At 39.9% G+C, this 21,948-nt stretch overlaps 1 protein-coding gene across 2 annotated transcripts in view; it reads left to right on the top strand.

Annotated features, from left to right (window-relative positions):
- The window catches only part of MYH9 (myosin heavy chain 9), a 75,123-nt gene that overhangs the window by 5,808 nt on the left and 47,367 nt on the right, over positions 1–21,948 (top strand). For both annotated transcript variants that reach the window (XM_042792023.1, XM_042792024.1), the window contains 2 exons: positions 10,128–10,481; positions 16,097–16,253. In XM_042792023.1, coding sequence (XP_042647957.1) covers positions 10,149–10,481; positions 16,097–16,253 — 490 coding nt within the window. In that variant the 5' untranslated portion in view covers positions 10,128–10,148. The remainder of the gene's footprint in view (positions 1–10,127; positions 10,482–16,096; positions 16,254–21,948) is intronic.

Below are 21,948 nucleotides of genomic sequence, written 5' to 3'. Positions count from 1 at the left end.
TTTTTGGGTGGTTGGGGGGGGTGGGTAGCTGTACGTTTAACAATTAGCAGAACAGATCAGAAGGTATCCAGATCAAGGTATTTGAGATGAAAGGATCCAGAAACAGGCAGTTTAGTTAATAAATGCTGATTGCAGGTAGCTATCTAGAACAACAATTTTAGTTACTTTTTACCTGCAAATGTATCTGAAGTAGTCCAATAAATACTTTTTTTTTGTATTAGTGGAATTTCATTATTTTAGCGGTATACCTCTTAATGTGTTTTATTCTTCATAGATGTTGTTCAGATGTCTTTGTTTTTGTTGTTCAGAGACAGAGGTGTTTTTATCTATTTTTGACATCAAGTAAAATATATTCAGAACTTACAGAATTGTTTAAAGAAATGGGTGTGGGAGTATGGATACAGGTATATGGTAGACTATTTACAGTAATTAAGTAATTGTATACTTGAAACTGTCTTGTTTCAGGTAGACATGTCTGCTGACTGACTAAGGGGGTTTTTCTTTCTTCGAGGAGCATAAGTACAAAATAAGATTTCTCCACATGCATAAAAACTCTAAACTGAGGCTTAAGATTTGTGACTCAAATCAGTTCCACTTAGCTTTTATCATCTGGGTTATACTGCAGTATGAATGTTTATAGCAGATACTAAAGTTTTTGACCTTTGATTACGCAGTAAATTATTCTGAATTGTTTTAATGGCCCTTCCCACATGGAAGTTCTACATATATGAACTTGAGCTTGAAGTTTAACGCAGTATATGATGGGAAATGTAAAATGAGAACACGCAAATATGATGAGGAAGATGTGCTATTACTATTTTTTCTTTAAAAAAGGGATTGCCAATTTATTGGACAAACTGGTGTAACTTCTAAAAATTGTCTGCATAGCACTGGCATATATGTGTGCACAGTCAGTTTATCTTCTTCCTTTCACATAGTGGGAATTAATCTTTTTACATGGTAAATGTTTTTTCCTAATGGCTAGAATGATATAGGTAGATTTTAGTTCTTTAATGTTCTAAAAACTTGATGTAGATTTCACTGATAAATACTACCGTCCTGTATTATACCCATTCTATTAGGAAAAAGTCCAACCGCACTAATGGTTCAGCTCTTGCTCGTGTAGATAAGGAGAATAATATAATGGAATCACCAGATGGTTTGGGTTGGTAGGGTCCTTAAAGTCCCACCCCCCCTGCCCCAGGCAGGGCCCCCTTCCCCCAGCCCAGGTTGCTCCCAGCCCCGTCCAACCTGGCCTTGAACCCTTCCAGGGAGGGGGCACCCACAGCTGCTCTGGGCACCCTGGGCCAGGGCCTCACCATCGCAGCACTGTAGTGTGTGTGGTTGTGGAGAATGTTGTCAACTATTGTGGAAACATGTGAAACAGTTCTGCTACTCTGCGGTCAATGTTTCCTCATGTTTTTTTATCCTGTTATGTCAGAAAGAAACTTTGCTGGAAACTTCCAAATTGTATTTGCCTTCTCTTATTGGGCCTGTGGAATGGCATAGTATGTCAGTCTCCTGTTGGAAGGGGACAATTTTCCTTTTCTCCAAAAATGTCTTTTCCTGTAATGCCAGAATAGAGAAAATTTTACATGCCATATAGCCAGGATTCTAACAGTTCAGACTAGGCTCCTACTTCAAAGTGCCCTTGCTTTTACTTGTTGCAGATTGAAGGAGGAGTCCATCCATCTCCTTTAATACAAAAATCAAGAGATCCAGACAGGAGGGCATGGTTCGGTGAATTCTAAAATAAGAGAAGCCTAATGCTGTTCCTTTTAAAAGACTGATGTATTTGACATGTAGGGAGGAGAGCACAGGTCAGGAAAGGAACAAGCTAACCATAAAACAAGTGTGCAGCTGAGGTGTAGAGACCAGGCAAGCGTTCCTTGTGCACTCTGCTGCACCAGGAGCTTTCTCTAGAACGTTGGTTATAGTGGATAGCTAAGTAAGGAGCCACAAAGCTGTGCAAGACCTTGAACACAATAGGGAAATGTCGCAATTGGAACATTTCAAAGTTCTTCAGACCATCCTGAACTTAATATTTATTCTCTACAAGGTTGTTTGCAATCTACCTTCCTTATGCATCCTAGATCTTAAGGCTGTGGAGCTTTTACTTCAGTGTAGGAGTTGTTGTTGTCCTCATGTTTGGAAAGAGTCGCTCTCCTCCTGCCCCCCACCTCCAAGATCACCTTCATGTGAACAGAGGGAGGTCCTCTTAACGAATCTGTATGTATACCTAGGAGAGTTGAGAATCAAACTTGGACCCTGTAAAGGTGGTAGATTTCTCTGTGCCAGGGTTTTTGCCTACCATCTCCATAGCTGCTCTTAATGGTGGAACAGCACTATTTGAAACAAGAATAAAAATCTGAGATATAGCAGAAAGCTGTTTGTACATGGTTGTAGTTTGGCACAATAGGTTGAGCTGTAAGTGTCTAGAGAAACTTGGTTCCCCACTGCATTGTAAAAATAATCTTTTTTAAAAGGATTTGCCAGATGTATTTGCACTGATTCTTGGTTCTTTCCAATATGAGCTGGAAGAAAATTAGTATTACTGATGCTGAGATCAAAGCAATTTTGCACTTAACGTAAGCAAGAATAATTGCTCCTGTAAGATGAATTTGTTACTCACATACATGCTAAATATTTGTCTCTAGAAGAGTAAACCAGAACTGTATTTTTCTTCTCTGTATTTAGGTGTAACTGTTTTATTCCTTGTTCTCTCTTGCAATGAAATGAAACTTGGACAAAGATGATAGGGAATGCTAATTGATATAGAAGTGTGTATTGGAAGAGCTACCCTACACTTCAGTGCCCCAAAGAGTTCTTGGCAGATATCCTTGTAGCCTTAAATCAGAATATTAGGAAAGGGATGAAAAGTGACCCTGAGATAACGAGGACAGGCTGAAACTTTCCAAGCTCTGCCTCCCTCTCTCATGCAATGTCCCTAGGGAATTCTGCATGCCTGATCAGAACTTTTGCAGTCCATTATGCCTCCTGAAAACAAGTCTTGCAGCAAAACAGCTTGAACAGCAGGGATGGGCTGTAGTTTTCTGAACTACAGCTGTCTCCTTAAGTGGGATTACTTTGCTGAGTGGTCACGAAGAATGTGTTCTCCCCCTGGAATGTTTTCCTTGTGGGCACACTGTCTCTGGAAGAGGAATTCTCTCCTCTGCTGAGAAGGCATGTACTGTATGCACACTAATGAGAAACAACAGTTGCAGAAAGTGTATTATGCAGGATTGTAAACTTTGAATATTTATTCAAAGTGAATGGGGTTGGGTGGCAGCCAGCCTAGCTTTGTCATACTAAAGGCTGGACTTGAAATCAACAGAAGGCTACCCTCCCCCTCCCTAAAACAGTGTTTGGTGTGTTTAAACAATGTGCACAGGCTTCATAGACTGATTAATTTTATTGGTGCCATGCACATGGTAATGTGTCTTTGTCTTACTGATCTGAGAAGGTGCAATCAAAATAGGGGCAAGTGTACCCTCCCTAGCATTAATTTAGGGTAGCTATGCCTGGCCATATTTGTCCATAATCTGTAGTGGTTAACTTCTTTATGGTATGCATTGTGGTTGCCCAGAATCGTTTCTGTGCTTGTATAATCCATGGTGGAACCTGCACTATCCCATTTTCACTCTTTGGTACCAAAACTGGCCTCTTCAGATTGGCATTGATTTAAGCTACATCTACATGTGCTGTGCTTGTGGCTTCTGTTCTCCTAATTTTGCCATTCATCTGAACCCAGTGGAGAGAAAAGGTGACTTAAGTGGCATGTAAGGACAGTGTCTTGTATATATATGGCTTTATGGCCTTTGCAATTTGCCATGGAAAGTCCCAGCTTCACCGAGCAAACCTCCTGTGTCAGCTGCTACAGTAGAATATGACAGTGCTGCTTCACACATACCAGAAAGTAGTGCTTGACAGCTGATGAAGAGAGCTGGACACACAGAAGCTGAGAAACGTTTCTTCCATGTTCGTCGTTCTGAGGATGCATGCCAGGTACCTCTAGGCCATCTGAAAGATATAGAATACCATTCAACTTTTTTCTCCAGTCTTACATGTAGTCTGGTCAGTAGATCACTTTTGTGTAATACAGGTATTATTTATACATTAGATAATTAGATTCCTTCTTGATTCTTGGAGCCCTGTGCACGCAGAGAAGGTACTTTAGTGTTCTACCTTGAGTTTAACTTACAGTAATAAACATGGTAGCTGGCAAGTCTGGGCAGCACTACAGTCAAACTGAATATGCAACAATAATTGCCAGCAATCTGCATTCCAGTTGTGAAATAAATCTTTCAACAATGCATTGTGTGCGTCAGACTGTGACTAGAGAGGAAAGCAGTGAACTCCAGTAAGCCTAATAGCAATCATTATGAATCCCAAATAAAGCTGAACTAGAAGAAATGAGTCTGCGTGGCAGCACGGCATTCTGAACAAAAAGGGTACGTGTAGCTGAATGCCTTCAGCTTGGGGGCTATCTGCAGGGGCAGTATTAATTGCAAACTTGTGTACTTGCCTGATGTTGTATTCTCTAGTGGGATAACTGAAATTCACGATCCTTGAGTTCAGTCTGAAGCATCAAGCACTGGTGTGTCACAATATCCTGAACTTGAGAAACAAGCAGATACAATCAGTCCATCAGTTCAGCCTCCTGCCAGCTTTTCCCCTTCCCTTTCTCTCCCCCTCACGATTCATTTCTCGCCCTAGCGATTCAGACTTCAGTGTTTATATAGGGGTTACCAATTGGAGCAGTTGGTGCTAACAAACTTTGCAGTTTTCTTTCCCATAAACATCCTGGCACATGGAGCTGTGAAGTGTCAGCTTTATATGTCCTAAACAGATGAGATCTTATACAGTTTCTTAGTGAATACTAGGGAATTATAAGGAGGTTTTTTTGGTGGGTTAGGTTTTGTTTTTAATGTTGTCAGTTCATGGTCACTGTAGGCAGTCTGGCCACTAAAGTCTGCTTACTGTGCTTTCTAGCTGCACTTAATGCAACTATTTCTGTTGATTTGATGAACTGTATTCAGCTAACTGGGGAAAGTGAAATAGTTGAGTGTGCAAAAATAATGCAGGTATTAGCTGTTCAGATTGTACGCTTAATAAGGATTCCCGTCATATGAACGTTACTGACCATACTTAGGTTGAATCATTAGCTGCTTCTCAGATTATTTTTTAAAAGCTGTGTATTAACAGGTTTCTTCACCAAGGACAATTTAGTTGTAACTGAAATGGGACTGTAAGTGACCAGTAGTGCTGTAATTTTTAGAGTAAAAGTCTTGTCTTGCCTTTAGAAATGGTATACATTTTTTTTGTTCTGTGAAAGGGCCTTTTGTCTTGTATGCAGTTCTCTTACAACCTGCTAAAGGTAAGCCAGTTTGGAAAACGGCACGAGAATTGTGTTCCTGAAATACTTTTAAAATGTGAACTGTATAAATAAAGGGAAATTAACTTGTTTCAGTCTAAACGTGTTTGCTATTTATTGTTCGTACTGTTTGTGACCCTGATCTTTAGGGTAGTTCTTCTTGTGCTGCTAGTATAAAGGCCATGAGATAAACCATGTGGGGGGATCATTTAATGTGAAATCACAAAGTTTTTTAGAACAGTGCTTTACAGGTGGAGATGAAGCAGAAGAAAACTAATAGTAATTACCCATATATGTCTCTTTTCACACAGGTTCAGTCTTACAGCAAAGTTCCGAAACAGTGATCTGAATCAGCAAGTATGCAGTACACGTAGCTGGCCATTTTATGTTCTCTATAGCCTGGTATTTCACAAACTTCTCATAATTCGTGAAAGCAGAAAATACTTTGTGATTAAAGCTCTCTATTCCAATGTAGTAATGCATCTTTGCTAATAATGAGACTGAAGCCTAAAAAGAGCAGTGCGAGAATCCCTACTTTAATGGTGGTTCAGATAACTCAGACTAGAAGGGCTTTCCTTGCCTAGCTGGTGCTCTAATACTTGTTGGCAAGTGTGGTGCTTTAACTGTTGCCATTAAGGCTCTTCCGAATATATTAATTCTATTTCTACTTCAGCCATTACCTCGATAGTTTAGCATAGCCCATGCTCATCTGATTGATCAGTGGCTCAGTCCCAGAAACAATTCTGTGGCTGCTGACAAAGTAAATGTTGGGAGTGGGAAATACAAATAGTTCTGGAAAATTAAATTGCAAAGAGATAATGTTCTATGCTTTTAGCAGTTGCAAAACAATGTAATTGAAAGGAAGGGACCTTACAGCAGAGGCATCTTTTAAACCTTTCCGAGCCAGACAAGATGTTTGTTTCCAGGTTTTTGGGAAGCACTTGATGCTTTAAGTAGGTAGAGGAGTGTGTGAAATGTCTTGTAATTCAAGCCTTAAGGCTATGAAATTGTGGGAGGCTAAGGCAAACTTCTGTCCATATCATTGTATTGAAATTAGAGTTTTGGTAATTCTGCCTAGTTCAGAGGGAATGCATGGCATCTTAACTTAAAGCCAGTGTTTAATTTGTTCATCTCAAAAGAATCTGCAGGGAAATATGTATGTAAATTGCTCTTGAAATTTTTTTTAAAGGTTGGACTACATATTAATGCCCTGGTCCCAATCTATTCAGGATCGCTTTGCTTCCGTTTGTAACTGTGTGGCATGTTTCTGACCACTATGTAGTTAGCTAAATAGCAAAAGAATGGCTTTTGGCACCTGAAATAATGGAAAACAAGCAACGTTTGACTAGCCTGTTCCTCAGACTGCTACGAACCACAATAAGGGAACATACCGGGTTAACAGAGAAGTGACTGTAGTATTTCATTTTTGGAAACAATACTAGGAAGGAGGCATTTAAACTCAAAACAAGGATGGTCTGTCTTCCTTCTGTATTTTTTTGGTCTAACCTATAGACTGGTGTTACATCAAAAAGAATATTGTTAACGGTATTCTCGTCTGACAGTTGCACAATAGCCATGCAAAGATAAATGTCCTTGCCCCACATAATTATCTACACCCAAAATGCAAAGTACCAGGCAAACAAATTGCTTCCTAATTTGTTCCTAAAATGGTAATGACTTGCATTTGTTATGAGTTGCTGCAAGAGCTTACTGGGCTTACTTCCTTGACCACTTTTAAGGGGTTTTTAGAAATGCCCAGTGAAATACAGCGTAAGCTAGGAAGATAAGTTTCAGAGCCCATGAAATGGAACTTGCTGAATCTGATTCTTCTGGTACTGTTCTTGTGGAGAAGGCAAATTAATGGTTGGTTTGTGGTATTGCTAGTTTAGAGGCCCTGTGGGTTAGAAGTCAGCCTAGAGAATAGCACTAATGTCATGTTATCTTAGCATGATCCTCCAGTTTTTTAGTTCTAGTACCTGATGATTCTGTTCTGGAGCATATGAAGACTAGTTTGAGACAGTGATAGTAAGGCTGTTTGCTGCAGGGGAATTTTCAAGTCTGAAGTTTGAGGTGCAGACCATCTTTGAATCTTCTCACTATATGGTAGTACTGGCATAAGCACTTAGCGTTTGGTGAGATTTTAGAATAGATGTGTTAGGCTATTTCTCTTCTTACTGTGAAAGTTGTTTTCAGTCCTAGTAATAAAGAGGGAAGATGCTATAGAATGATCCCTCACTGGCTGAAGAATGTCGTCTTGCTGTGCGCAAGATAACTTGGGGTTTTCCTCCTGTGAGGAATTTGATTAACCTCTCTGTAGCTGTTTTCTTTCCTTTGTTCTCTTCAGATCTAGAATTGGCTGGGTGATACCCCTTGAAAGATTTCATGTACTCTTGCTCTTTTTGGATAAGAAATATATTAGTTTTTACTCCAGAATAAATCTCCAAGGTGTATTGAATGCATGTACTCTAACAGTAGGGAAGTAAGGAATATGTCTCAGTGTAATGTAGGACACTTCAGATGGCTGGTTACTTAGGATTCCTCAGGAAATGATGAAACTGAATTTAGCTGAAGCATACTGCCTCTGTGTCCTGCTTGATTATAGCCAAAAAAGGCAACTGGTTAGATTCTGGGAGTTGCATCGGCAGGAAACTGTGTAATGGAGGGTAGAGCACAGCTGTTGCCTTGCCAAACCTGATACAACTCTGAACACAATTGAATATTTATTTCCTTTTTTTTATTATTATTTTTTTTCCTTTTCACCTCCTTCCCTTCACTCCCTTTTTTTTAACCCTTTGACCACAACCTGCACATGATACTCTGCAATGACATGGAATCTCAGTATCTTTTGTTGAATTGTTAGTCTTTATTTCCTACATACTCTGTCAGGCTAGATGTTACAGGGTGCTCTTGGAGCTCTTGACAGCTCAAATTTTTCATAGCAGCTTCCCGATTGCTACATCTTATCTCTGCAACAAATATTTTCTTCGCGTACCCAATAAAATCCAGATTTTAAATAAAAATATGAAAAGCCAGAGAGGAGGAGTTTCTTTGAGAATCACCGTTGTGGTGATTGAGGTGGAAGTGTCAGTGACTTTATGGGGAAGGAGAGATGAGGTAAAGTGTGGGATAGCTGCTCAGTGTATACTGTAAGGCTTAAGACAAAGATTTTTAAACTCAAGCTAAAGGTGACGATTATTTATAGAGTACAGCTATCCATACAATCCCTGGCACAAAGTTGCATACCACCTACAGTGATACATTTGTTGAAAGGAATTTAGCTACATGCTTACAAATGACTGGTGTGGGCATTTGTGCCCATCATCATTATAGCTGATGTTTTTCTGGCATCATTCACTGCTTTCTGATGCTGGAACTCAACATCTGTTGTTGCTCTCTGAGTATTTCAGGGATTGAACTGCTTCTGTCCTACTCTCAGTACCTTTTTATCTGCAGTATCTATAGTCAGACTTCACCTATTTGATTTGCAGTGTGGTCTGTAAACATGGGTATGTTCTGTAGAAAAGTTATCCCTGTAGATCCTGACAGCCTTCCATGACATGAATATTGATATTTTCGTTTCCTGCTCTTTGGGTGATAGCTTCTATCCAAGTTATAAAAAACATATATTGAGGACACTGATATCTTTGTGAGGAGGGATCCAAGAAGTAATGTTTATGGGACCTTGTAAAGAGGCTGCTGTTACATGGCTAATGAGCCTTGATGCATCCAGTCCTTTCTTCTGATTGAAAGGATTTCTGAATGACACCAATAAAATTGCTGCCTTATAAACTGGAAAAATCCCTGGTGGTAGTGTTCTGGTTTTGATGAAGCACTAAATCTAGGGTGCCATTTTCTAAGCATGCTGCCTAAATCTGCCTTTTGTAGGTGTAGTACTCTCTCCTCTACCTGACCACAGCTTCACAGAAGGATCCCTATAGAGGATTTTTGGCTGTAAAACTTTCTGACTGCAGGTTTATTCTGTTACCCTCTTAAAGGTATTTTGCTATTGAATGTTATCTAGAAAAAAGAAACTGGTGGACTGGGTGTTGCTACTGACTGATGGAAAGTATCTAGTGTCAATCTTAACTGGTGGCCCCAAATTTTTGATGATGTCCTTTAGAAGCAAACTGTGTCTCATGCATTGTCTAAACTGGTATGTAGCATTTCTAAGAAGTTGTGGTGTTTGATTCATAGCCTATCAGAACAAGGAGATAGGAAGTAAAAGTGTTGATTAAACATTTATGATTGTAGTTCTGAGCTAATATCTCTACCAAGTAGAGCAGTGAAGGGCTAATCTTGATTCCAGCGTTACTGACATAGTATCTGATGCTATGAGTATTGGCACTTCTTACGAATTGTTTGATGCTTGCCACTTTAATGTTCTTTCTCTTTTCTGCCGAATAATGGCTTGCAAATGCTTAAGGGTCAGTGTTTTGTTGTAGGTTTGTTTTGGGTTATGGTGTTGTTTTTTTTTTTTGTTGTTTTTTTTTTTTTTTTTTTTTTTTTTAAACTGCTTGCCTAGTTTGTTGGGTTTGGGTTTTTTTCATCCTCTTGGCAAGCAAAATGTTGACCTTATTGGAAGTTTGACAGCTTACCAGTGCTTACTAACGTGAAACTAAAGGAGGGGGAGGCATGTTCTGATGAGCAGGACCTCAGAGTACTTAGCATGTGCCTGTCTGCCTCTAGGAATTTACAAGGCAACTTCAGGCTTTAAAAATACCTTTTTCCCCCCCCGTCCCCTCTCTTTTTGCAGGTCCCCAAATTCTAAAACACGATGTCGCAAAGAGATGCAGATAAGTACCTTTATGTGGACAAAAACATCATTAATAACCCCTTGACTCAGGCTGACTGGGCAGCTAAGAAGCTGGTATGGGTTCCCTCAGAGAAGAATGGGTTTGAGGCAGCTAGCCTGAAGGAAGAAGTAGGAGATGAGGCCATCGTGGAACTGGCAGAGAATGGAAAGAAAGTGAAAATAAATAAGGATGACATCCAGAAGATGAACCCCCCCAAATTCTCTAAAGTGGAAGATATGGCGGAGCTGACATGCCTGAATGAGGCTTCTGTGCTTCACAACTTGAAGGAGAGATACTACTCGGGACTGATCTATGTAAGTAATCTTGTATATTGGGGTAAGGTTCCATGACAATTACACAGTATGTGAACTTACTGTAACCACTTCTAAATGTGTATGTTAACCTTTCATTGCCCCTGTACGCAACTGTCATGTGACTTAGCTTCTTCCCTCTACTTAAAATTTTTTCACTAAACTATGCCAATCCCCCCATAGTTAATGTCAGAGCTTTCAAGGAATGCTGTGGTAAATCTGTCTTTAACATTTTAATGTCTTTGTTTGCAGGACGTTTTGAATGCCATTTAACTTTCTTTTAGCAAGAAGTGAGAGCACTTGAGAAGTGGTGAACAGGGAGTCTGATCTGATCTGAACCAAATAATAATAAAAACACAGTCCTAATATAGCTAACATCGGAATTGCATTTTCCCATGTCTGGAGCTTCAGTGGGAAGGAATGCTAATGCCAAGCTTCTTGTGTTACAAAAATTCTGGATTTCGGGGTGTGTTACTAGAGAAGACATGTATGTGCCTGCATGTGCTTACAGATAGGAAATACCTCCTTTTCTTTCTACCCCAAAATGGACAAGAGCAGAGATTCCTGCTTCTTATTGCTGTGGAAATGACATACAATTTATGGGACCAATGGTCATACCCAATGAAGCATGCAGCAACTACTTCCCTGAATACCTAAATCAATAAACAGGGAAACATTGGGAAGGTGAATTTGGAACCTTGACCTGGTTCTTCAGTTTCCTGCTGATTTTCCTCTTCATGGAGCCTCTGTTTAGCCAGGACATGTTGGTCATGATAGCCTCTACTATATGCCCCTATGATTAAACTCAGCAGTAATGTAAAATTTGGGTGCAGTGACTGGTTAAAACAGGAACTAGTGCTTCTTGGATTATTTATTCTCAGACTAGCCTCTGTTTACAGAATTAAAATGGGACTGCCTGAGATGGAATCCTGGGGGATGTAGACATGCCGGATGTTGAGTGATCTTAGGCAATATGAAATCTTCTTCACAGTAGAAGATATATTAAAATAAAATGTATTAAATAATAAATTTCATATGTAAACATGTATATTAATACAGTCCTTGAAGAAAACCTGTATAGATTTCCCTTCGCCCCACTTTTTATGCTGCCAAAACCCAAAAGCTGCCTCTCTTGTCAAATGAAGACAATGTAAGTAAAAACTTTCTGCAATATCTATCTGTATGTTTTGGGGTTTTTTTGAATGCTTACTACTTCATTATATCTGTAGGGATATAGTCTTTTATGTAGTCATCATATGTGGCAAGCTAAAGATGATCTCTTCTGCCCTAACAGGGGCTGGTGGTATCTAAGACACCACATAGCAGGAATTTACCCTAGCTACCCATCTTGGGTAAAAACCCTTGTGAACTGTTACCTTCTAAGTTAACGAGCATGAACACAAGCTAGAAATCCTTAACGCTGGATAGTGCTGTGACCACTGCTCTTCTAGAGTGGCACGAAGGCATATAGACAACTCTTGCAGAAATTATCAGAGAACATCTGAAGGATGCAAAGCTGATATAAATTTAATTTGACTCCCATGATCTGATCTCAAAATTTTGAGAGCTAATGCGATTGGAGGTTGATGCAGTTGATTATTCTGTGTAGTCAATAATTCCCTTGACTGTTGGTCAGAATGTATTCTCGGGGGGAAGAATCTTAGTATAGGACATGCAAGATCACGTGTAACATTTTTAGAACAGGAAACATTGCTAGGTTATGTAATAAGTCGTTGAAAATAATTCAACAGCATCTCAAAGTCTGTTGCACACAATGCAATGGGCTGTTTCACATATCTTGCAAGATATCCTCTGAAATTTCAGACATAGTCTCTGACTGTAATAAATTCAGTTCTTTTAATTGGATTGTAAGAGGTATTAAAAAAATCCCCACACCCTTCACCTAGGTAAACCTGGCATAGTAATTCTCTATTACAGAATCATAGTCTTGCCAAAACTGTTTCTGTGCACTTGTGAAATGGACTGATCTCACCTGTCAGCAGTTCTCAGCAAAGTCAGGAGATTAATGGGGAGGCTTAAAATACTTTCATTGGAGTGGCTGTTACTTGATTATTAATCCTCTTGAAGAAACAGAATACATGCAATGTATTTGTAGCATAAATGTCTCTGGAAAGATAATGAGTATAATTTAGTTCTGCTCTTGTCCATTCTCTCTTCTTTGCCAGCGGGGCTGTGTGGGTGGGGTTTTTTTGTTTTTGTTTTTTTTTTTAATTTATTTTTCTGTCTACCCATCCTGTAAAAGGAAGAGGGAAATCTTATGGCTCATGCAGACAAATTTTGAGCTGCGAGTGTCAAACATTTCAGGAACTAAGAGCTTGAGTCTGACACCAGTTTGCTGTTTCCATGTGCTGATTGGTTCTGTACTGAGGTGACTTGCTGGTAGACTGGCTTTTGTATTAACTCCTTCTATCCAGAATGCTTTACCAGAAGATAATTTTCACTTTCTGTGTTGCTTACCTGAACTGCCTTGTTTGTACTCAGTGTGAAACTCAAAACTCAACTTTACATGTTTCATTTATTTTGTTGAAGTTAACAGTTGCTGGAAAATAAACTTTCTGATGCTTTTGGTTTTGTGCCATGCTGCAGACAGTCCTTTTAGCTCTTCAGAGCTAGTTTAGCAGTTAGAAAAATAAAACTAGTTCCAGAGTGTCTCACTAGTGTCACTTGAAATAGCGGAAGGTAATGCCAGAATTCTGTTTTGAGATAGTAATGTCTGAAACAAAGTACAGATTTCCAAGCCAGCTATACTTACAATAGTGTAGCCTTTCAATTGGAGCCTAGGGTTCAGTTCAGGGAGTTATGCATATAAGTCTTTACTTACACTTTAATAAGATGAAGATGACTTTTGTTTAACTTGTGGTAGGGCTGACAGCTTCTGCTCAATATAATTCAACTTGCTTCCCATATAAAACTTTGTCAGTGTGCTTGACCAGCAGTTGTGACATAGTGGTCTTGCTCAGTTGCCTATCCCAACCATGATTAGTTGAATATCTTTATTAGACAAAAACATCACCTCACACATCTGTCTGAGATCGTTATATTGCAAGGAAACTTCCCTTAGGTATTTCTCCTGGCAACCAGAATGCTTGAAGAAGGTGATGGCTTCTTCCTGCATACTTTCGTCATGGCTTCATCACTCTAATTGAAATTAATGCCTTCTGTTTTTTAAACTGATGCTCCCGTCTGTAAGACTGCCTCAGTTGCTTCAGTCCAGCTTCAGACCTTTACATTATTCTTACTTGAAAAGTGACAATTCCAATTTGTCAGCAAACATGGCCATAAAAAGTCTCACAAATACAGACAATAAAACTTTGCATTCATTGTGGAATATAACGACAGTACTTGCTACCACTTCCCTTTTGCTCTCACTTCTTATCCCCCAAAAGCAGCAACCAGGCATTTAGCTTTATTAACATCTTCAAAGGAGAGGTAGGTTTGGTTGGGTTACAATTTTGTTGGGGTGGAGGGGTAGAAACAGGGACTATATAGGGCATCTTCCTTAAATTACCACGTGCATGTTACTGCTGCCATGGGATTTGAGGCAAGATGGTTGCTAACGCAGACAGCTGGAACTGGCAGCCTGGAGGGGTTTTGTTTGCTTGTTTTCCAGAACTCTGATAAAATTACCGCTTTTATTTTAAAAGTTTAGTTGACTCCCATGTCAGTTATGTCCATGCCAGTATAAGGGAAAGGTGTACTGTGTGTACTGTGAACATGCTATTCTTGAGTCCACCCCTTGCTGCCTCGGTCCTACACCGTCTTCCACTAGTGTAGTCAAAAGTCAGGAAAGCATGACCCAGTCTTTCAGCTGCTATTCTGTGCTGAACAAGTACTGTCTGACGTGATGGAGATCTAAGCTGGGGCAAAAGGAACTAGCATTGTCAAGCTGGTTTCTGCAAAATCCTTAAACTGTTCCTTTCAAGCACTACCTCAAACCTAACCTGACTAGACTGTCTCACTGAAGCTTAGTTTCCTGGAACTTTAGAAGTCCTATGCTAAAAGGTTTTTAGCCATCTTTCATAGCTTTCCACTTTGAAAAGAGATGTAGTATTTTCTGTAAGATATTCAAATATTCCTCAAATATTAAATAATTAAAAAAAAAAAAAAAAGTAGGTCTGGAAACATATCCTGGTAATTTATAGTGGGGTATGGAAAAGGAACCTTAATTACCTATAAAAATTTTGCTCTCTGGGGGACATAGGGTGAAAGTTGTATCTGAATCTGCTGCATATAAGAGTGGGCTAATTACTTAATGTTAAGCCAGCATATAGGAAAATTCAGATATAAGACAGTAAACTGTGTAGTAGATGCTACTTTCACCCTTCTGATCACTGTAGTCTAATCCTTACCTTTAGCTAAAGAAGCTAAATCTGATCAAGTACTCTCTACGTTCATTGTGGAGAACTACTTACCACTCTGAAGCACCCTTCATTGAGCAAACAATAGAAGACATGGGAGCAACAGAAGTAAAAAAAATGCCAAATGTAGTCTCTCTGGTAGCACTTCAAGCTGCTGTAGAAAGCTACTCCTCTCCAGATGTTTCAAACAGCTGCCTCTAAAATTTGACAGGGAACTATGGTAGCTCTAAACCCCAGGAGCAAGGCTTGGAATGCTATTCTTAAAATGTCTAGGAAGAAGCCTCTGCCCCTCCTATTCCCTTTGCAAGTAAAATGTTAGGGGGGTTTTTTTAGGTATTCAAATCTCAAAGATTTTTTTTTTTCTTTTAAGGAACGTCACTAGAAGTATTTTGATAGTTGTCTTCCATTAGAACTGTAGAATTTAAGCCATTAGAAGCCAACTGAGAAACTGAGGTTCGCTTTCACAGATCAGTGAGTTAACCATTTGAGATGAATTAGAAGTAAATTTTGGCAAATATTGCTGACTCTGAGCATGAAATACTTTAGAATTGTTTTCTATATTGACTAGTTCAGAACTATACTACATTAATGACCTTACAGGTTTGAATCTAGTGTTAGTTATACTTGCTACATTATGAACCGTGGAAGGGTCTTTAGGAGGCCATCTAATCCAACTTTCTGTTCAGAGCAGGGTCAGCACTGACTTCCAGTGGTCTTGAAAACCTCTAAGGATTATACTGGTCTTATTTTTCCTCTAGTAACTGTTTTGACTTGAAGTTTTATTATGTTGTAGTGGATTTATCCAATGGAATTACTGGATAAATCCGTAGGAAACATGAGGCAGAACATCATAAAATGCGTGTTTCTAGGAGCTGAGCACCTACTTTATATAATGAAATGGACACTTAAATATAGGAACTGTGAAAGGAAGAAAAGCCAGTCCTAGTGGACTGCTATGAGCTAGGGAGCAGGCCATTTTGATACCAGTGTGACTAATGTGTGAGCTGATGCTCTGTGCATACTTGGAAAGGTTGAGTACTAGTCAAGTTGATGTGACTTTAGCTGTTGCTGATATTCTGACATTGCTAGTGGGAAGCGTCCCACGTGACATCACTGGAAGACACACTTTAAAAAGGACTGGTTGGTTTGTTTGTTTTTCCAAGTAATACACTGCTAAAATGTGCAAGTATGCAACATTTTTAATTCCCGTCTGTATTTGTTGGGGTGTTTTCTTTCCAGACCTACTCAGGCCTGTTCTGCGTGGTAATCAATCCTTACAAGAACCTGCCCATATACTCAGAAGAAATAGTGGAGATGTACAAAGGCAAAAAGAGACATGAGATGCCCCCTCATATCTATGCCATCACAGACACAGCCTACAGGAGTATGATGCAAGGTGAGTGCTGACTGAGATAATGACTCTTGTTGAAATCACAAATCAGGGTTGTAGTCAAAACACTGTAGGAGAACAACAACTCCCTGCTGTCAAAAGGTATTATTGTTGCCCCCTCTGTCCTTGCTTACAGAGGATTGACACCAATGTGGTACCAGCTTTTGTGTTCAGGTGAATAGCTTGCTTCTGCTCCTGTAGATTGAAGAACCTTATAAAGAGATTGGCAAGAGTTAAACTTGACGTAAAGAACAGACTGTGTGAATGCATGGGGTTTGGAGAGGCAGGCAGGGAGAACTGAGGTAGAGAACTTTCCTTTCTGATGATAAGCCTGTGGAACGATAGCTGTGGATGAGCAAGTATGTATATTGATTGTAGAGGCTTTTAACAAAAGTATTTAACATCCAGTCATACAGTTTGGTTGGGTGAAGCAAGCTTAGTATAACCTGCATTTTGAAGTGTGATGGTCAGTGGTAGTTTTACTGATCAGGAGTTGTGGGTTACATTCCTATTCTGTTAAGAATAAAACTTTACTACCAGGCAATACTAAATACATCTGTTGGCTTTTTGTAGAATAAAAGAAAGCAAGCAAATGGACCTTTTTTTTTTTTTTATCCCCATATATACAAATGAAAAGTAAAGAAACATATATATTTTCTGCTGCTTGTTGTCACTTGAGGACTTTTAAATATAGAGCTCCGACCGTCCTGTGCATATGCCCCCTTCTGAGAGGAGGACTTTCACAGAGTCAGTGCTTGTGTTTGGGATGCTTGGAGAGTGTTCTTTTATGGAGGTATTTTGTGCTTTCCTTCGTGTTTGTAGCTGGGTTATATTAAGAGGCATGCTTTGTAGGATTTAAATGATATAATGGACAGTTTGATTTGGCATGGCTTGTATGAATTGGATTATTCCTTTATTTTCTGATGACTAGCAATGATTAAGGTTTTTGTCTCTTATAGGTCTTGTCATTAACCTCATTTTTTGAACAAAGGCCAAATATAATAAAATCATGCTTTAAAGTTCTAATTGGACTCAGTTTTAGAGTTCTGCTTTTCCCCTGCCCTCACTACCACGCGCACCTCTAAGCATAGGAGGACTATCACAATATGGTTGCCCAGAGTGGCAAGAGAGCAAGAAAAATTCCTTTTGCTTACCTGTGTTAGTGGCTTTGAACAAACTTTACATGTGGAGAATGCTGAGAGGTTGCTCAGTGTGGTGCCATGCAGAGCAGAGCACATGGGAGAGCTAACGTGGTGGATCTATAGTTGTAAAATCCTTGGGTGGGGAGGGGTGAGCTATACAGGTGTACTGCAGTGGACTGGTGGCAAGGTACTGGTGGCAATTCATTGAAGATGTGGCAGCTCTTGAAGAAATACAGCTATACTACTGATGTGTTACTCTGAAATGAATGCTATATCCAGAGGAAAAAAACCTGTGAACCTGGACCTATACAGGACCTCAGTACCTTCAGACAAAGACTGGATCTGCCATGAAGGACAAGGACAGATGCACCGCCTATACTGTATGTGCCAGCATGGTTGTCCACAAACCTCTTATCACTATTTTGCTTCTTTATTACTTCCTTCTCTCCCTTGCCCACTCCTTGTGAGCTCAAGTACCAACATACATTTTTCTTAAACCAGCTATTGACCTGACCCTACCAGATTCGTTGTTCCTTAAATATTTTCTACATAGAATCAGAAACAGTTTCATTGTCACTGCTGCAAGGAGACTGAAGAAGTCCTTTTCCCTCTATAGAGAACATTTGGAACTGCACATGCATGCATCTTGTCCTTCATCCCTTCCAGGTATATCAGCATGTGGCAGTGGATATGCAGACAGCTGCAATGCTGCAACAAGGGACAGGTGACCTTCGCTGATCTGACGGTGGTTCAGAGCTAGTGATTAATCTATATGGGTATTTTGTTTTGAAAGGAGAAAGTGTCTCTGTCAGACCGCTGATTGAGTGATGTCTAAAACTCAGAATTCCCGGACTTGAATTGCTTTGCTGTACAGAGCTAAAGAATGACAGCCCTGCCTCTGTTTTCCTAGCATGGGAAAGCTGCTATGAGTTCTGCTGGAGTGTTTACCTTTCCCAGAACAATTCTAGCTATGCAATGTTCTCAGCAGCATTGACTGTCTAGAGGCTTACCCTAGCTCTTCTTTGCCTGGTTTGAGATACCTTGTCACTGACTTTTTGGAACACTTGTTGGATGTGAATATCAATCCAGTTAGCTGTTGAACTAGTCTGCTTTGACCTGTTTAACTAGGTTTGGAAAGCTTTTTGTGTGCGTGTTGCTTCACATGTGCATATGTGTGCTAGCAAGAACCCTAGAGATTGTTTTAGGGTTATTTGCTGCCTTATTTCCTTATTGCAAAGGGTAACAGTAGCATTCCGATGTCTGCTAGTAGGAGTGAAGGTGAGTAGGCTGTTGCAGTGTCTCTGGTCCTGGCTAGCCTCTAGGGCAATGGAAAGCAACATTCCTATTCCAGTTTCTCAGTTTTGCTTAGCCGTGGGGGAGGCTTGGTGCAGCAGCCAGTGGTATGGCAGGAATCTGTACAGAGAATAGAGGATGAAAGGGTCTGGTGCTCTACATGAGCCGGAGGCATTTAGGATTAGGCTGCCTTCCCTAGGTTACTTTCAGAGCCCTGAAGACTGGGAATCCTTCATGGTCTGGAGAAGGATAGCAAGCTGTTGACTGACTTCTGTCAGCCTGGGGTATAGTTATCTCTTAAGCTGACAGAGCGGAAAAGCCTTGTGTGTTAATTGATTTGGACTCTGAATTTTTTTTTCTAGCTTTCAGTCAATGTATGGTATTCTTACTAAGCAGGCCATTCAAAGGGGCGTTCATCAGGAAGGGAATTGGGAAGGGAGAGGAAGATGAGACCTCTAATCCAGAAACTATTTAACCCTTTTCAGGCATCTATGCTGATGCAGTATGTGTGAGCTTAGTCCCCTTTTTGTGTCTACGCTGGTTATTCCATCCACAAAAGTGTCGTGTGGCATTTATACATTCCAAGAGGTTAAATTGCTTTTTGTTAAATTTCACCAGAAGTACTTCCCTGAAGCAATAACATGAAGGAGAAGGTGTTCAAAGTGACTTTTTTTTCCTTTTTCCTCCTTTCTCCGGCCCAAGACATAAAGACTCACAAATGGGATGAAAACATTTTTTTTCGCTGCACGGTACTTGGAGAAACTTGCTGTGCATCAAGAGCAGAACTCTGAAAAAATTGTAACATTTTTGTTTTCAGAGAAAACAACCATTTGTCTTAATGGTTCTGTTTCCTGGGTAACCTGGATGCCAGAAGTCCCAGGTCTGACTGCTTTCAGAAGAATTACTTTTCTGGTGCTGGTGATTGAAGCACAGTGCCTGCAAGTGGGGTGGTGTCTTGAGCAAACAAGTCATTATTATATTGCAACAGATGTACACTGGAGGGGTACATTCTTTTCCTCAATTCATAATCTCCAGTGGATCTATCTAGAAAAGCATATTTTAACACTCTTAAATATCACTTGTTTGTCTATTTGGAACACGTATAGGGAATTTTCTATGTCAAATACTGATAGAAGCTAGAAATTTCATTGGTGTCTGAAATGTGATGGCTCTTTTAATGCCAGCATCTGAAACTTCTGTAATAGGCTAGATAAGTGTGGTTATTCAGGTCTCCAAAGCTCAACCTGCTCAACTAAGAGGGAAGTAGGAGAAGGAATAGACAGCACGTTGCTAACGAATGTACTCGTACCTCCTTTCTCGTCCAGTTTCTCTGCATATTAGTGTAGGGTTCCTAATTCTTCACTGAACAAAACTCTTAAAATCATTGTGCAGCAATTAAACCCTTGTTGCCCTTGATGGATTAGTCTGCAAAGGAGCCTGTGCAGCCAGCACCTTGCTGATATTCACTGGGGAGTTAGGTAGTCTCTGGGTCTGGTATTTAAAATAAAAGTTCTGAAGCATAGTAACTTCATTATTTTTATTGGCCTTGTTATATTGAGGGAGGAAACAGTGTTAGCTATTGTGAGACAAACCACTTGCTGTTGTAGATCTTCACATGCACCTCTGGCCTAGCTGTCATTTTCACAAGAAATGCGTGATCCACTAGATGTAGAAACACAAGATCCTCTAGATCTGCTTCTGTAGAACATGACCTCGAAGTATTTTATTTGTAATTCTTAGATGTTTACATATTTCTTCAGTTTCCGAGCTAATAGAAAACTTCTAACTTCCTTGGTCTCAAGTCTTCTTTCTCTGCTTGTTTCTTAGCATTGGTCTGCTATGCTGTAGTATATATTGCACTGTCCCAGAGTGCATCTTTATTTTCTCGACAGTAATCTGTGTGCGCTTATCAATTCAGGGATACTTGATTGACAGAGCTGTTTAGTTATGTAGAGGCACAGATGTCTCTTTCAAGTTGCATGTAAAGGTCAAGTTCTGTTTCCACTAAATCCAAAAGAATATAGCCTGTGGTTTCACTAGTTTGTTTCCAAGATTTCTCTAAATTTCTGATGCAAAAGGCAACATTAAGTTTGGATACTAATTATGGAGGATGTTTCATTTTGATTGTGTTTGTATACAAATGGCAAGAAAAGATGTACACAGTTTCTGATTTTCTTAAGAAATGTTTTACATGCTTTGAATCACTTGATATTTCTAAATGTAGATCTCAAAATCTGTGTCTCGAAATGCGGTTTTTCAATAGAACAAGGAGCTAAAAAAGAGTCCGTTGCCCACTTGTTTTTTAGTAGTTACCACACCCTTTTTGCTTCATTCCTGTAAACCAGAGCAGGATCTCTCTGGCAGTTACTTACGTAATGGTTCAGCCCTTGCTGTCAGTCTCCCTGCAGTTCACTGTTTCAGTTTCATGAGCTGCCTGAGCTTTTGCAGGCTGTATACCAGCTTTTCTTTCCTGTCAGAACTTCATAAACATTTGTGTAACCTAAAATTACAGCCTAACTTGTTTTCCTGTTTTGCTATCTCCAGATTCAGCTAAGGAATGCTAGAGGAAGGGGTATGGGCTTTAGTCCAAAAGTGGCTTGGGGAAATAAATATTTGCATTTCACACAGGATATTTTTCATTTTTTGAAATGAAGCTTACTCTTCTTCTCATGACTGTCTTCAGACTTCAGATAATGCAAGGCTGAATCTTGCCATTGCAGTGTTCCTGCCAACTCAAGTGATTTTTCTCCTTTTTTGCATCTTGAAGTTCTATTGTTGAGAGCTCTCTTTGATATGCTATGTTTGTCCTTGATTTGATTTTTTTTCTTTTTCACTTGACGATAGGTTAGTAGCATTTTGAAACTTCTGTATAACACATGCCTTAAATGATAATGCAGAAACAGGCTCTCAGATTCTGTTCCGGTGTTCCCGTGGAGAGTTTTTGATCCTGCCCAAACCAACCTGTAAGTTACAGCATCACAGTGAACCTATTTGATTAGATTTTATGCCAGTGGGGTTGTTCTGAGTAGCACAGTGTGCCAGGTGCCTGGGGTTCCTCCTGTGTGAGAGCCCTGAGGGAAGGACACTGGTTGTAAGATGAGGTTGAGGTCAGAAGAGACGTTTGAGGAGCGGCTGAGGTACTGAAACTACTGCATAGTTGAAGTGCTTAGGTGCATTTAAGACTTAATTCTTCCTTTAGGTCAACTGCCTAGCTTGGCCAGCCAGCCAGTTGCCTAAGCTGGGCTACCGGCATTCACCGTGATGCG

This window comes from Tyto alba, unplaced genomic scaffold (genome assembly GCF_018691265.1).
Source record: "Tyto alba isolate M040663 unplaced genomic scaffold, T.alba_DEE_v4.0 Super-Scaffold_2, whole genome shotgun sequence".
NCBI lineage: Eukaryota > Metazoa > Chordata > Aves > Strigiformes > Tytonidae > Tyto > Tyto alba.
Note: the sequence above shows the minus strand (reverse complement) of the source record. Positions and strands in the feature narration are given on the sequence as shown.